Source organism: Oncorhynchus clarkii, chromosome 29, assembly GCF_045791955.1.
Source record: "Oncorhynchus clarkii lewisi isolate Uvic-CL-2024 chromosome 29, UVic_Ocla_1.0, whole genome shotgun sequence".
NCBI classification, from domain to species: Eukaryota; Metazoa; Chordata; class Actinopteri; order Salmoniformes; family Salmonidae; genus Oncorhynchus; species Oncorhynchus clarkii.
Genome location: NC_092175.1, coordinates 7,014,748 through 7,025,738, shown reverse-complemented (window position 1 = coordinate 7,025,738; position 10,991 = coordinate 7,014,748). Strand labels below are relative to the sequence as shown.

The 10,991-nt window shown below is 45.6% G+C and overlaps 1 protein-coding gene and 1 non-coding gene across 3 annotated transcripts in view; one reads left to right on the top strand and one right to left on the bottom strand.

Annotated features, from left to right (window-relative positions):
• Positions 1–151: 151 nt before the first annotated feature.
• On the bottom strand, positions 152–222 carry trnag-ccc (transfer RNA glycine (anticodon CCC)). Its single transcript has one exon. It is a non-coding gene; the product is annotated as a tRNA-Gly (tRNA).
• An 8,877-nt stretch (positions 223–9,099) lies between these two features.
• Positions 9,100–10,991, top strand: part of LOC139388776 (homer protein homolog 1-like) — a 73,480-nt gene continuing 71,588 nt past the window's right edge. For both annotated transcript variants that reach the window (XM_071135692.1, XM_071135691.1), the window contains exon 1: positions 9,100–9,762. In XM_071135692.1, coding sequence (XP_070991793.1) covers positions 9,758–9,762 — 5 coding nt within the window. In that variant the 5' untranslated portion in view covers positions 9,100–9,757. The remainder of the gene's footprint in view (positions 9,763–10,991) is intronic.

Genomic DNA, 10,991 nt, shown 5'->3' with positions numbered 1-10,991 from the left:
GATATACGTCTTCGCATGCGCACCGTGGCTTCGTTGAAAGCACTGGCAGAATGACCAAACTCATATTTGTGCACAGATGGCATGGTTTACATTTGGTTTGATGTGCATCCAAAATGTAGGAGAAAATTGGGATAAAATGTACCAAAATACTTGCGCCGCCCGGGAATCGAACCCGGATCGCAAGAATGGGAATCTTGCATGATACCACTACACCAGCGGCGCGATGCAATGTCCTACCTTTTTCTGTTAAAACATCAGTCTTTCCCGCTGGCTCTCAGGTGCGCAAACTGGGCCAGTGGATGCGTTATGTCAAATACTGTTCAGATGTCCTTTAGTTCACAGGCAGCATTCCATCACAATGTTTTACATAATCAAATAGGACATCAGTCACTTTTCTTATTCATAATTTATTTCAACATATGTATAAAAACAAATAAGATATAATTTAAAATAACCACACATTGGATTGGAAATATGGAGGTAGCCAGCATAGATATAAAACAGTTATATATTCTATGGTAGCCACACCATGCACTCTGATCCAATTATTTTAAAGGTGAACTATGCAGAAATCACTTGTCTATTTCCTGGTTGTTAAAATTCTAATAGTTTGCCTAATTTCAGTTTATGTGAAAAAACAAGCAAGTATAGTGTATAGAATCATTGTACCATTTAAACTGCTATGAAATATATTTTCCATAACCACAAATATTGTATTTTCAGCTGTTTGAAGCTGGTGTTCAAAACCGAAAGTAAAACTTAAGAATGGGAAGCATAGACATAACACACATAGAACAGCTGGGACGTGCTTTAAATGAAAATGACAGATCTATAACTCACATTTCTATGTGCATTTTGTAAGATCGCACAAAAAGTTACATATTGCAGCTTTAAATCCTTGAGGGAGCCTGAATGGCAGTGTACTGCACAAACATCTGGGAAAAGTGGAAGAAATTAACTGAAATTGCATTCAGGTCAAAAGTAGTGAACTACATGAGGGATAGGCCAGGGTGTCCATTCCTTTCAGACACAACCTAGTAGTCCCTCATCTAGGGCAGCTGTGGTGGACCTGGGCCCCTTGCTGCAGCTGGAAGGAGCACAGAGCCTGCAGAGGCTTCAACAGAACCCGGAGGAGACAGGAAGAGGAAATAATAAGTCACATACAGTGACAGGAGCACAGGGAAACACTCCCTGGACCTGGTCCTGTTCAGGAAGGTTGTTTGTAAAGGGCCCCCCCGGCATCATGGTGTGGGTCTGTGGCGGCCTTATGCGCAGAAGGTTAAGGCTGCCCTCAGAACAGCCTCAATTCGTTGGGGAATGGACTCTACGTGCCACGGGGATGCTGGCCCATGTTGACTCCAATGCACTGGATGTCCTTTGAGTGGTGAATCATTCTTGATTCACACAGGAAATTATTGAGTGTGAAAAACCCAGCAGCGTTGCAGTTCTTGACATAAACCAGCGAGCCTGGCACCTACTACCATACCCAGATCAAAGGCACTTCAATTTGTTGTCTTGCCCATTCACCCTGTGAACGGCAGACATACACAATATATGTCTCAATTGCCTCAAGGCTTAAAGATCCTTATTTACCTGACTTTATTTTACAGCACAGAAATGGTCAGGTGTTTACTTAGACATTACATGATGAAATGGTAATAACCTAACAAATACTGCTCAATGGAGAATCTCCATTGAAAGTGCTTGTATGTCCAGGAGTAGGCTTTATCTGGCCAAAAAAAGGGGCCCAGAAAGGTGCTATTGATTTCAAATGTAAAACAAACACTTATGCATAACAATATCCAGAAAAAAAAGGTGACATTCTGTCATTTTTGCATCAATACATAATTTGACCTCTCCATTCCAAATTGCTGTGGCATAATGCCAAGAAGACTAAAAGGACATTGTATTTTCCCCCTAAACTATAAGGGCACAAGGCGAGACCCAACTGCAGACACAGGAGGCAGATGGTAGAGCTCCGATATGTATTATAACAAAGGGAAAAGGCGGGTCGGGGACAGGCGAGAGTTTATAAACCAGGTCAGAGTCCAAACAGAACCAGACGATAGGCAGTCTCGAGGTCAGGACAGGCGAGAGTTCATACACCAGGTCAGAGTCCAAACAGAACCAGACGATAGGCAGTCTCGAGGTCAGGCCAGGCGAGAGTTCATAAACCAGGTCAGAGTCCAAACAGAACCAGACGATAGGCAGTCTCGAGGTCAGGCCAGGCGAGAGTTCATAAACCAGGTCAGAGTCCAAACAGAACCAGACGATAGGCAGTCTCGAGGTCAGGACAGGCGAGAGTTCATACACCAGGTCAGAGTCAAAACAGAACCAGACGATAGGCAGTCTCGAGGTCAGGCCAGGCGAGAGTTCATACACCAGGTCAGAGTCCAAACAGAACCAGACGATAGGCAGTCTCGAGGTCAGGCCAGGCGAGAGTTCATAAACCAGGTCAGAGTCCAAACAGAACCAGACGATAGGCAGTCTCGAGGTCAGGACAGGCGAGAGTTCATACACCAGGTCAGAGTCAAAACAGAACCAGACGATAGGCAGTCTCGAGGTCAGGCCAGGCGAGAGTTCATAAACCAGGTCAGAGTCCAAACAGAACCAGACGATAGGCAGTCTCGAGGTCAGGCCAGGCGAGAGTTTATAAACCAGGTCAGAGTCCAAACAGAACCAGACGATAGGCAGTCTCGAGGTCAGGCCAGGCGAGAGTTCATAAACCAGGTCAGAGTCCAAACAGAACCAGACGATAGGCAGTCTCGAGGTCAGGCCAGGCGAGAGTTTATAAACCAGGTCAGAGTCCAAACAGAACCAGACGATAGGCAGTCTCGAGGTCAGGCCAGGCGAGAGTTTATAAACCAGGTCAGAGTCCAAACAGAACCAGACGATAGGCAGTCTCGAGGTCAGGCCAGGCGAGAGTTTATAAACCAGGTCAGAGTCCAAACAGAACCAGACGATAGGCAGTCTCGAGGTCAGGCCAGGCGAGAGTTTATAAACCAGGTCAGAGTCCAAACAGAACCAGACGATAGGCAGTCTCGAGGTCAGGCCAGGCGAGAGTTTATAAACCAGGTCAGAGTCCAAACAGAACCAGACGATAGGCAGTCTCGAGGTCAGGCCAGGCGAGAGTTTATAAACCAGGTCAGAGTCAAAACAGAACCAGACGATAGGCAGTCTCGAGGTCAGGCCAGGCGAGAGTTTATAAACCAGGTCAGAGTCAAAACAGAACCAGACGATAGGCAGTCTCGAGGTCAGGCCAGGCGAGAGTTTATAAACCAGGTCAGAGTCAAAACAGAACCAGACGATAGGCAGTCTCGAGGTCAGGCCAGGCGAGAGTTTATAAACCAGGTCAGAGTCCAAACAGAACCAGACGATAGGCAGTCTCGAGGTCAGGACAGGCAGGGGTCAGAAACCAGATCCAAAACAGTACAAGTGGATAGGCATGCTGGTAGTCAGAACAGGCAGAGTGGTCAGGCAGGTGGGTTCGGAGTCAGGACAGGCAAGGGTCGAAACGAGGAGGACTAGAAACAAACAGAGACTGGGAAAAATAGGAGCAAGGAAAACCGCTGGTTGACTTGGCAAACAAGACGAACTGGCACAGAGAGACAGGAAACACATGGATATATACACCGGGGATAGTAAGCGACACCTGGAGGGATGGAGACAATCACAAGGACAGGTGAACCAGATCAGGGTGTGACACTGAACAAGGCTAAAGGAGGATGCCTCTTCTGCTATCTTTGGCTGGTTCAGTCACTGTGGCAGGCATTAGGGAAGTAGCAGGAGGAGAGGTCTGGCTAGCTCCTGTTGTACTGTAGCTGATGCAGTCCTCACTGCTGCCCCCTCCTTTCTCTGGTTCAACCTCTGGCTTAGCTGACTCAGCTGGTTCTGTCTATCCTTTCTCTGGTTCAGTCTCTCCTTTCTCAGGTTCCGTCTTAGTCTCCTCTCCTGTCAATACCGGGTCGGTATCTGGTTTGGGGCTGTCACAATCCTCAGCCTGATGTGGTTCTGTGTTTCCCTCAGCCAATTAAGTATATTTGTTCTCTACTTTTACTGGTTCATTGTCTAATGGCTTTCCTTTCCCTTCTTCAATTGTTGGGTCAGGAGCTATACTTGATAGCAGTGCAATCTGGGATTGGTAAAATGAGGATGAGCCGTCAACTAGTGATGCCTTGGCTTTCTCCTCCTCCCTCTCTTCCTTCCCTCCATCCCCTGCTCCCTCCTCCAGGATCTCAACTGGGGTATGGGCTTGAGCCATTGGCGCTAGATTCAGAGAGGTCCTGGGAGGTGCAACTGGCATCCTTCTAAACAGGGCTACTGGCTTTGGAGCTTCCTGATTGGTTATCTGCTGGGTTCCACTGTCACGCAGAGGAAACAGGAGGGTTTGTAGTTCCTCTGTGGGAGCATCATGCTTGTGTGAGAGGGCTGGGTCTGTGGGGGGCTCAGTGACACTCCCCTCACCAGCCACCTCAGAGGAAGACTCTGGGTCAGACAGTGGACGCTCATTTATATCTGTGACGATGCCCTGTGTCTCGCTCCCAATTCCGTGGTTTTCCCTTCTTCCACCACTTGAGGCTGAGGCGCTTCCTGCACTGTCTCTAAAACGTTGTCGTCTTGACATGCTGATCCTCAACACAGGTTCTGCATGGTTATTTTCTTTATCCAGTGATGGAATGTACCGATCATCGGATGGAGAGAACCTGGCGCTCGTCAGGAAGAAATCTGTCATGTCATGCTCAGACTCAGTGTGTGAGAAAAAGCTGTCCAGCATATATGATTCCTGGGCCCAAGTTCTGAAGCCTTCCTCTACGACTGGTTACCCTTCCAGCTCCACCACGGGAGTCTCATCCTTCAGGACAAACTTCTCCAGGTACCCACTGGCCTTCCAGTCCGAGTGTCTGCTGTGGAAAGACCACTCAGCGGTCATAGTCTCTGTGTCTTCATCCTTCACTCCTTCCTTGCTGCCTCCCGCCTCTTCATACAGGTCTGTGTAGCAGTGGTGGTCGGTGCTGTTTAAGATGAGGGAAGACATTTTTGTATTTTTTTATGAGCATGGCCTTATTTCAGTTACAGCACATTCATATTCCATATGAATGTTCCACCATATTCCACCATAAGCAAACAAGAAAACACTCACCCAGAGGCGGCGCATCTAGTAGCCGGGGACTTTAATGCAGGGAAACTTAAATCAGTTTTACCAAATTTCTATCAGCATGTTAAATGTGCTACCAGAGGGGAAAGAACTCTGGAGCACCTATAATCCTCACACACAGAGATGCATACAAAGCTCTCCCTCGCCCTCCATTTGGCAAATCTGACCATAATTCTATCCTCCTGATTCCTGCTTACAAGCAAAAATGAAAGCAGGAAGCACCAGTGACTAGATCAATAAAAAAAAGCTGTCAGATGAAACAGATGCTAAGCTACAGGACTGTTTTTCTATCACAGACTGGAATACGTTACGGGATTCCTCCAATGGCATTGAGGAGTACACCACATCTGTCATTGGCTTCACCAATAAGTGCATCGATGACATCGTCCCCACAGTACATTCCCCAACCAGAAGCCATGCATTACCGGCAGCATCGCACTGAGCTAAAGGCTTGAGTTGCCGCTTTCAAGGAGTGGAACTCTAACCCGGAAGCTTATAAGAAATCCCGCTATGTCCTCTGACGAACCATCAAACAGGCAAAGCGTCAATATAGGACTAAAATCGAGTCGTACTACACCGGGTCTGACGCTCGTCGGATGTGGCAGGGCCTCCAAACCGTTACAGACTAAAAAGGGAAGCACAGCCGAGAGCTACAAAGAGAAGCACAGCCAAGTGACATGAGCCTACCGGACGAGCTAAACTACTTCTATGCTAGCTTTGAGGCAAATAACACTGAAACGTGCATGAGAGCACCAGCTGTACCGGAAGACTGTGTAATCACGCTCTCCGCTGCTGATGTGAGTAATACCTTTAGACAGGTCAACATTCACAAGGCCGCAGGGCTAGACAGATTACCAGGGTGTGTACTGCGAGCATGCGCTGACCAACTAGCAAGTGTCTTCACTGACATTTTCAACCTCTCCCTGCCCGAGTGTAATACCAACATGTTTAAAGCAGACCACCATAGTGTGCCCAAGACCACTAAGGTAACCTGCCTAAATGACTACTGACCCCTAGCACTCACGTCTGTAACCATGAAGTGCTTTGAAAGGCTGGTCATGGCTCACATCAATACCATTATCCCAGAAACCCTAGACCCACTCCAATTTGCATACCGCCCCAACAGATTCACAGATGATGCAGTCTCTATTGCACTCCACACTGCCCTTTCCACCTGGACAAAAGGAACACCTATGTGAGAATGCTATTCATTGACTACAGCTCAGCGTTCAACACCATATTGCCCTCAAAGCTCATCAATAAGCTAAGGACCCTGGGACTAAACACCCCCCTCTGCAACTGGATCCTGGACTTCCAGACGGGCCGCCCCCAGGTGGTAAGGGTAGGTAACAACACATCCGCCACGCTGATCCTCAATACAGGGGCCCTTCAGGGGTGCATGCTCAGCACCCTCCTGTGCTCCCTGTTCACTCATGACGGTACGGCCAGGCACGACTCCAACACGATTAAATTTGCCGATGACACAACAGTGGTAGGCCTGATCACCGACAACAACGAGACAGCCTATAGGGAGGAGGTCAGAGACATGGCTGTGTGGTGCCAGGACAAAAACCTCTCCCTCAATGGGATCAAGACAAAGGAGATGATTGTGGACTACAGGAAAAAGATGAACGGGCATGCCCCCATTCTCATCGACGGGGCTGCAGTGGAGCAGGTTGAGAGATTCAAGTTCCTTGGTGTACCATGACAGTCGTGAAGTGGGCATGAGAAAACCTATTCCCCCTCAGGAGACTGAAAAGATTTGGCATGGGTCCTCAGATCCTCAAAAGATTCTAGCTGCACCATCAATACACTGTATTTCCGATCAATTTGATGTTATTTTAATGGACAAAAAATGTGCTTTTCTTTCAAAAACTAGGACATTTCTAAGTGACCCCAAACTTTTGAACGGTGGTGTATATATATATAAACAGGTAACTGCCAAAGTAAAGGAAACACCAACATAAAGTATTTTAATAGGGAATTGGGCCACCGTGAGCCACCAGAACAGCTTCAATGCACCTTGTCATAGATTCTACAACTGTCTGGAACTCTATCGAAGGGATGTGACACCATTCTTCCGCGAGAAATTCTATAATTTTGTGTTTTGTTGATGGTGGCACCACACCAGAATCTCCCATAAGTGTTCAGTTGGGTTGAGATCTGGTGACTGAGAATATGCTTTACGTCGTTTTCATGCTCATCAAACCATTCAGTGACCACTCGTGCCCTGTGGATGGGGGTATTGTAATCCTATTGAATCCCAAAATAATGGCCTGCCCAGCATTTTATATATGACCCTAAGCATGATGGGATGTTCATTTCTTAATTAACCACACCTGTGTGGAAGCACCTGCTTTCAATATACTTTGTCTTCGTCATTTACAGAAGTGTTTCCAATATTTTGCCAATTACCTGTATATAGCCATGTTCCCTGCTCACTCTCTTCTCAGGTGGTAAATCAGATGTGAGGTGAGGATTTAAGGGACAGGGCAGGAGAATGTTATGTTTCAGTGAAATTCCCTTAGCACAAGGGCACCCTCAAAATCTGTGATTTATTTGAAGCAATGAACAGCCCAGAACAATTTGATAACAGCCAGGTCCGGTAACAGTGTTTGATAATTAGATTTAGTAATCTGATAACACATCTGATAACAGACACGCCATATTGCATGCAAGCATCCTCTTGGTGCCAAAGAGGGAATGGCAAGCATACAACAAGCCCTTAACACGGGTCAAAAACTAAAGGCCAATATGCCACTGTTGTCTGGTTGAAAAGAAAACAAGCTGAGGGGGTGGGAACCGGAGTTCAATAACAGTAAATAGTCACACTGCAGTGGCCACATTTGCCACTGACATCCAATGCCCACAAGGTGTCCACCATCCATTGCACAATAATCTAACTGGAACAAGTCAGTGATGTGTACACTGCATCGATTATCATTCTGTGTATGCTTTTAATGTATATAGGGTAACTAAATATGTCCTATTACGAAAACAAAAAAAGTTGTATAGTAATATAGTGGCTATCCATAAATCTGTAGAATTCTAATACTTAATCTAAGAGATCTGTGCAGTGTGCTGAATTAGTGGATGCTTTGGAAAGGTCATATACATATAATGTAGGTCCGAATTATCATCCAATCCATGGTCACAAAACATACCGCAATGAAAAATTTCAACGTAATATTGCATTACATGTTTATTGCAGGTTTATTATACGGCCCATAATAAACTGCAGGTTGCTACCAATGAGGTAAAATACGAATTTTTCCTCAGTCGCTAAGCGGAAATGACGGAACTATTTTATTGCGTCAGATTTCTAAGGATACGGTGACGTTGTGCGGAGAGGCGGCGTGATCACGTAGGGCCAATTTCATGCTTTCAGTGAACAGAACGAGAGGATGGGTTGAGAGAGGTGATGAATGGGATGATTGGAGAGATCAGACACTACACAGACAGACGGCTTGAGAAAAAGGGAGGCGTTCGATGGAGCAAAGATTGGCCGTGATTTGACATTTAAAATCCCTGTCTGATGAATAAAATCAACGAATTGGCTATTTTTCTTATTTGAACTTAATTCAGCATAGCATTTCATAGTCGGCCTTATTTGACCAGGCGTTGAAGATGCCGGTAGCTGGTTTGGTCTGACTAGAGGAGACGATGGAGCCATGAGAATGTACCAAGTCTTTCCGCGAAAACAGATGGGAGATGAAACCTATTCGAAATAAAAATTTATATTTTTCCCTGTAGCTAAAATGAGTTTATTATTGCTGCAGATGTATGCGTTTTGATAAACTGTAGTAGGATAGCTGCTAGAGGAATTTTGATGGCACTTACGACGCCAGGGATTGAGCAACGAGTAACGTTACATTTCGGAACGTTGAACAGTCGGGCCTTTCAAAGTGAGAAGCAAGAATGAATGTTAAGCATTTTTCTCGCCCGAGGATAACTGCGGTGCACGCAGCTGGTCACATTTTGAGAGCGGTGTCTTCTTTGGAGAGTAGCGAAATGCAAGTCAACGGAGAGGAGCGCCGTGCGGAGCTGTAATAGTAATACCCAAATCCGTCTAGAACCAAGTGGATGTTTTAAGCATTTTTTTCCGCAGACGAGAAGATGGTGTGCTGCCAATATCAATGCAAGCGGTCCCTATTTTCCCTGCCTTTTTAAGTGTAAAAGGAGCTCGCGCTACTTTGGAATTAAGAACCGTCAGTCACGTATGCGCGCCTCGGTAGCCAACGTTAGCTTAGCTGCTATATCCTCCGTGCTTTAGCTTCCCATTGAGCATGATTGAAGAGTGCGTTTAATTTCGCTAACGTCAACATCGATGTTTTCGGTCGTCATGAATCCACCGACACGTTTGCTTGGGTGAACTTTGAACCAACACCCCATAGCGTAGAACAGACTAGCAAGACATGTCGGCGTGAAGGGAACCACACTGACTGTCTCGAATCTCCTGTCAAGCCACAGACGTCAACAGCGCTGTGAAGAGCTGCTTATTGGAGAGGGAAAAAAACACATTACCTAGATTGTTCACTCCGCCTTTTGGAGCTCTGCGCCCACGGACTGAATCCCTTCCCTTCGATTTAACAACCAAGCAAAATGGGGTACGTATCGCGCAATGTAGTGCCATTTAGTCTGTGCTACAATAATTGTATTCATGGGTGTGTTATGATTTCTAGGAAGCCTGGTTTGTTTCGAGATAGATACGTGGGGGTAGAAGGTTGACAGAAACAATACGCTGTTTGGCGACATGATTTACCTGAAGTTGGGTTGCCTTGCGTTGATAGCCTCACCATCAGCCCATGGCCTGAGCTTTAGGTAATTTACATGTAAAAGGACCCAACATATGAAGTTCATAGGAGCATATCGATTTGGCAGGCAAATGAAAAAGTATTTATTAGAGATTGTTAAACCATTTAATATCATGAAAAAAAAATGTGGCAGAGGTAATGGGTTTTATTTCAAGTCAAACAGAAATATGAATATGGAAGCTTGTTTCCCCCATCCCCAAAACAATTCAGACCCCGAGTTATGAGATAGTCAGTCATTACAAACAATGTACTAAAACAAACATATACTTTCTGATGGGGTAAGACCATTGCTCATGAGCCATTTTTTTTAAGTTGCATTCTTCAAGAATCAATAGCTATATATTAAATTAAGTCCAAAAATGGGTGTACCAATCCCAAATTGTATTTAATTTAATAATTCAATCTGATGTCAACCAGATGTCATCAAACAGGCACCAACTCGCATCAACAAAACATTGTCACCACAAACTCTCTTGCTCCCTCGCTCTCACTTGCACACAAACAATGTGTGATTACGTAAAGCCAATAAAACGATAGAAATATCTATATACAGTGTGTGCAAATGTAGTAAGATTAGGGTGGTAAAGGCAATAAATAGGCCATAGTGGCGAAATAATTACAGTTGAGCAATTAAACACTAGAGTGATAGATTTGCAGAAGATGAATGTGCAAGTAGAGATACTGGGGTGCAAAGGAGCTAAACAATATGGGGATGAGGTAGTTGGGTGGGCTATTTACAGATGGGCTGTGTACAGGTGCAATGATTGGTAAGCTGCTCTGACAGCTTATGCTTAAAGTTAGTGGGGGAGATATAAGACTCCCGCTTCAGTGATTTTTGCAATTCGTTCCAGTCATTGGCAGCAGAGAACTGGAAGGAAAGGCAGCCAAAGGAGGAGTTTGCTTTGGGGATGATCAGTGAAATATACCTGCTGGAGTGCGTGCTACGGGTGGGTGCTGCTATGGTGACCAGTGAGCTGAGATAAGGCAGGGCTTTACCTAGCAAAGACTTATAGATCACTTGG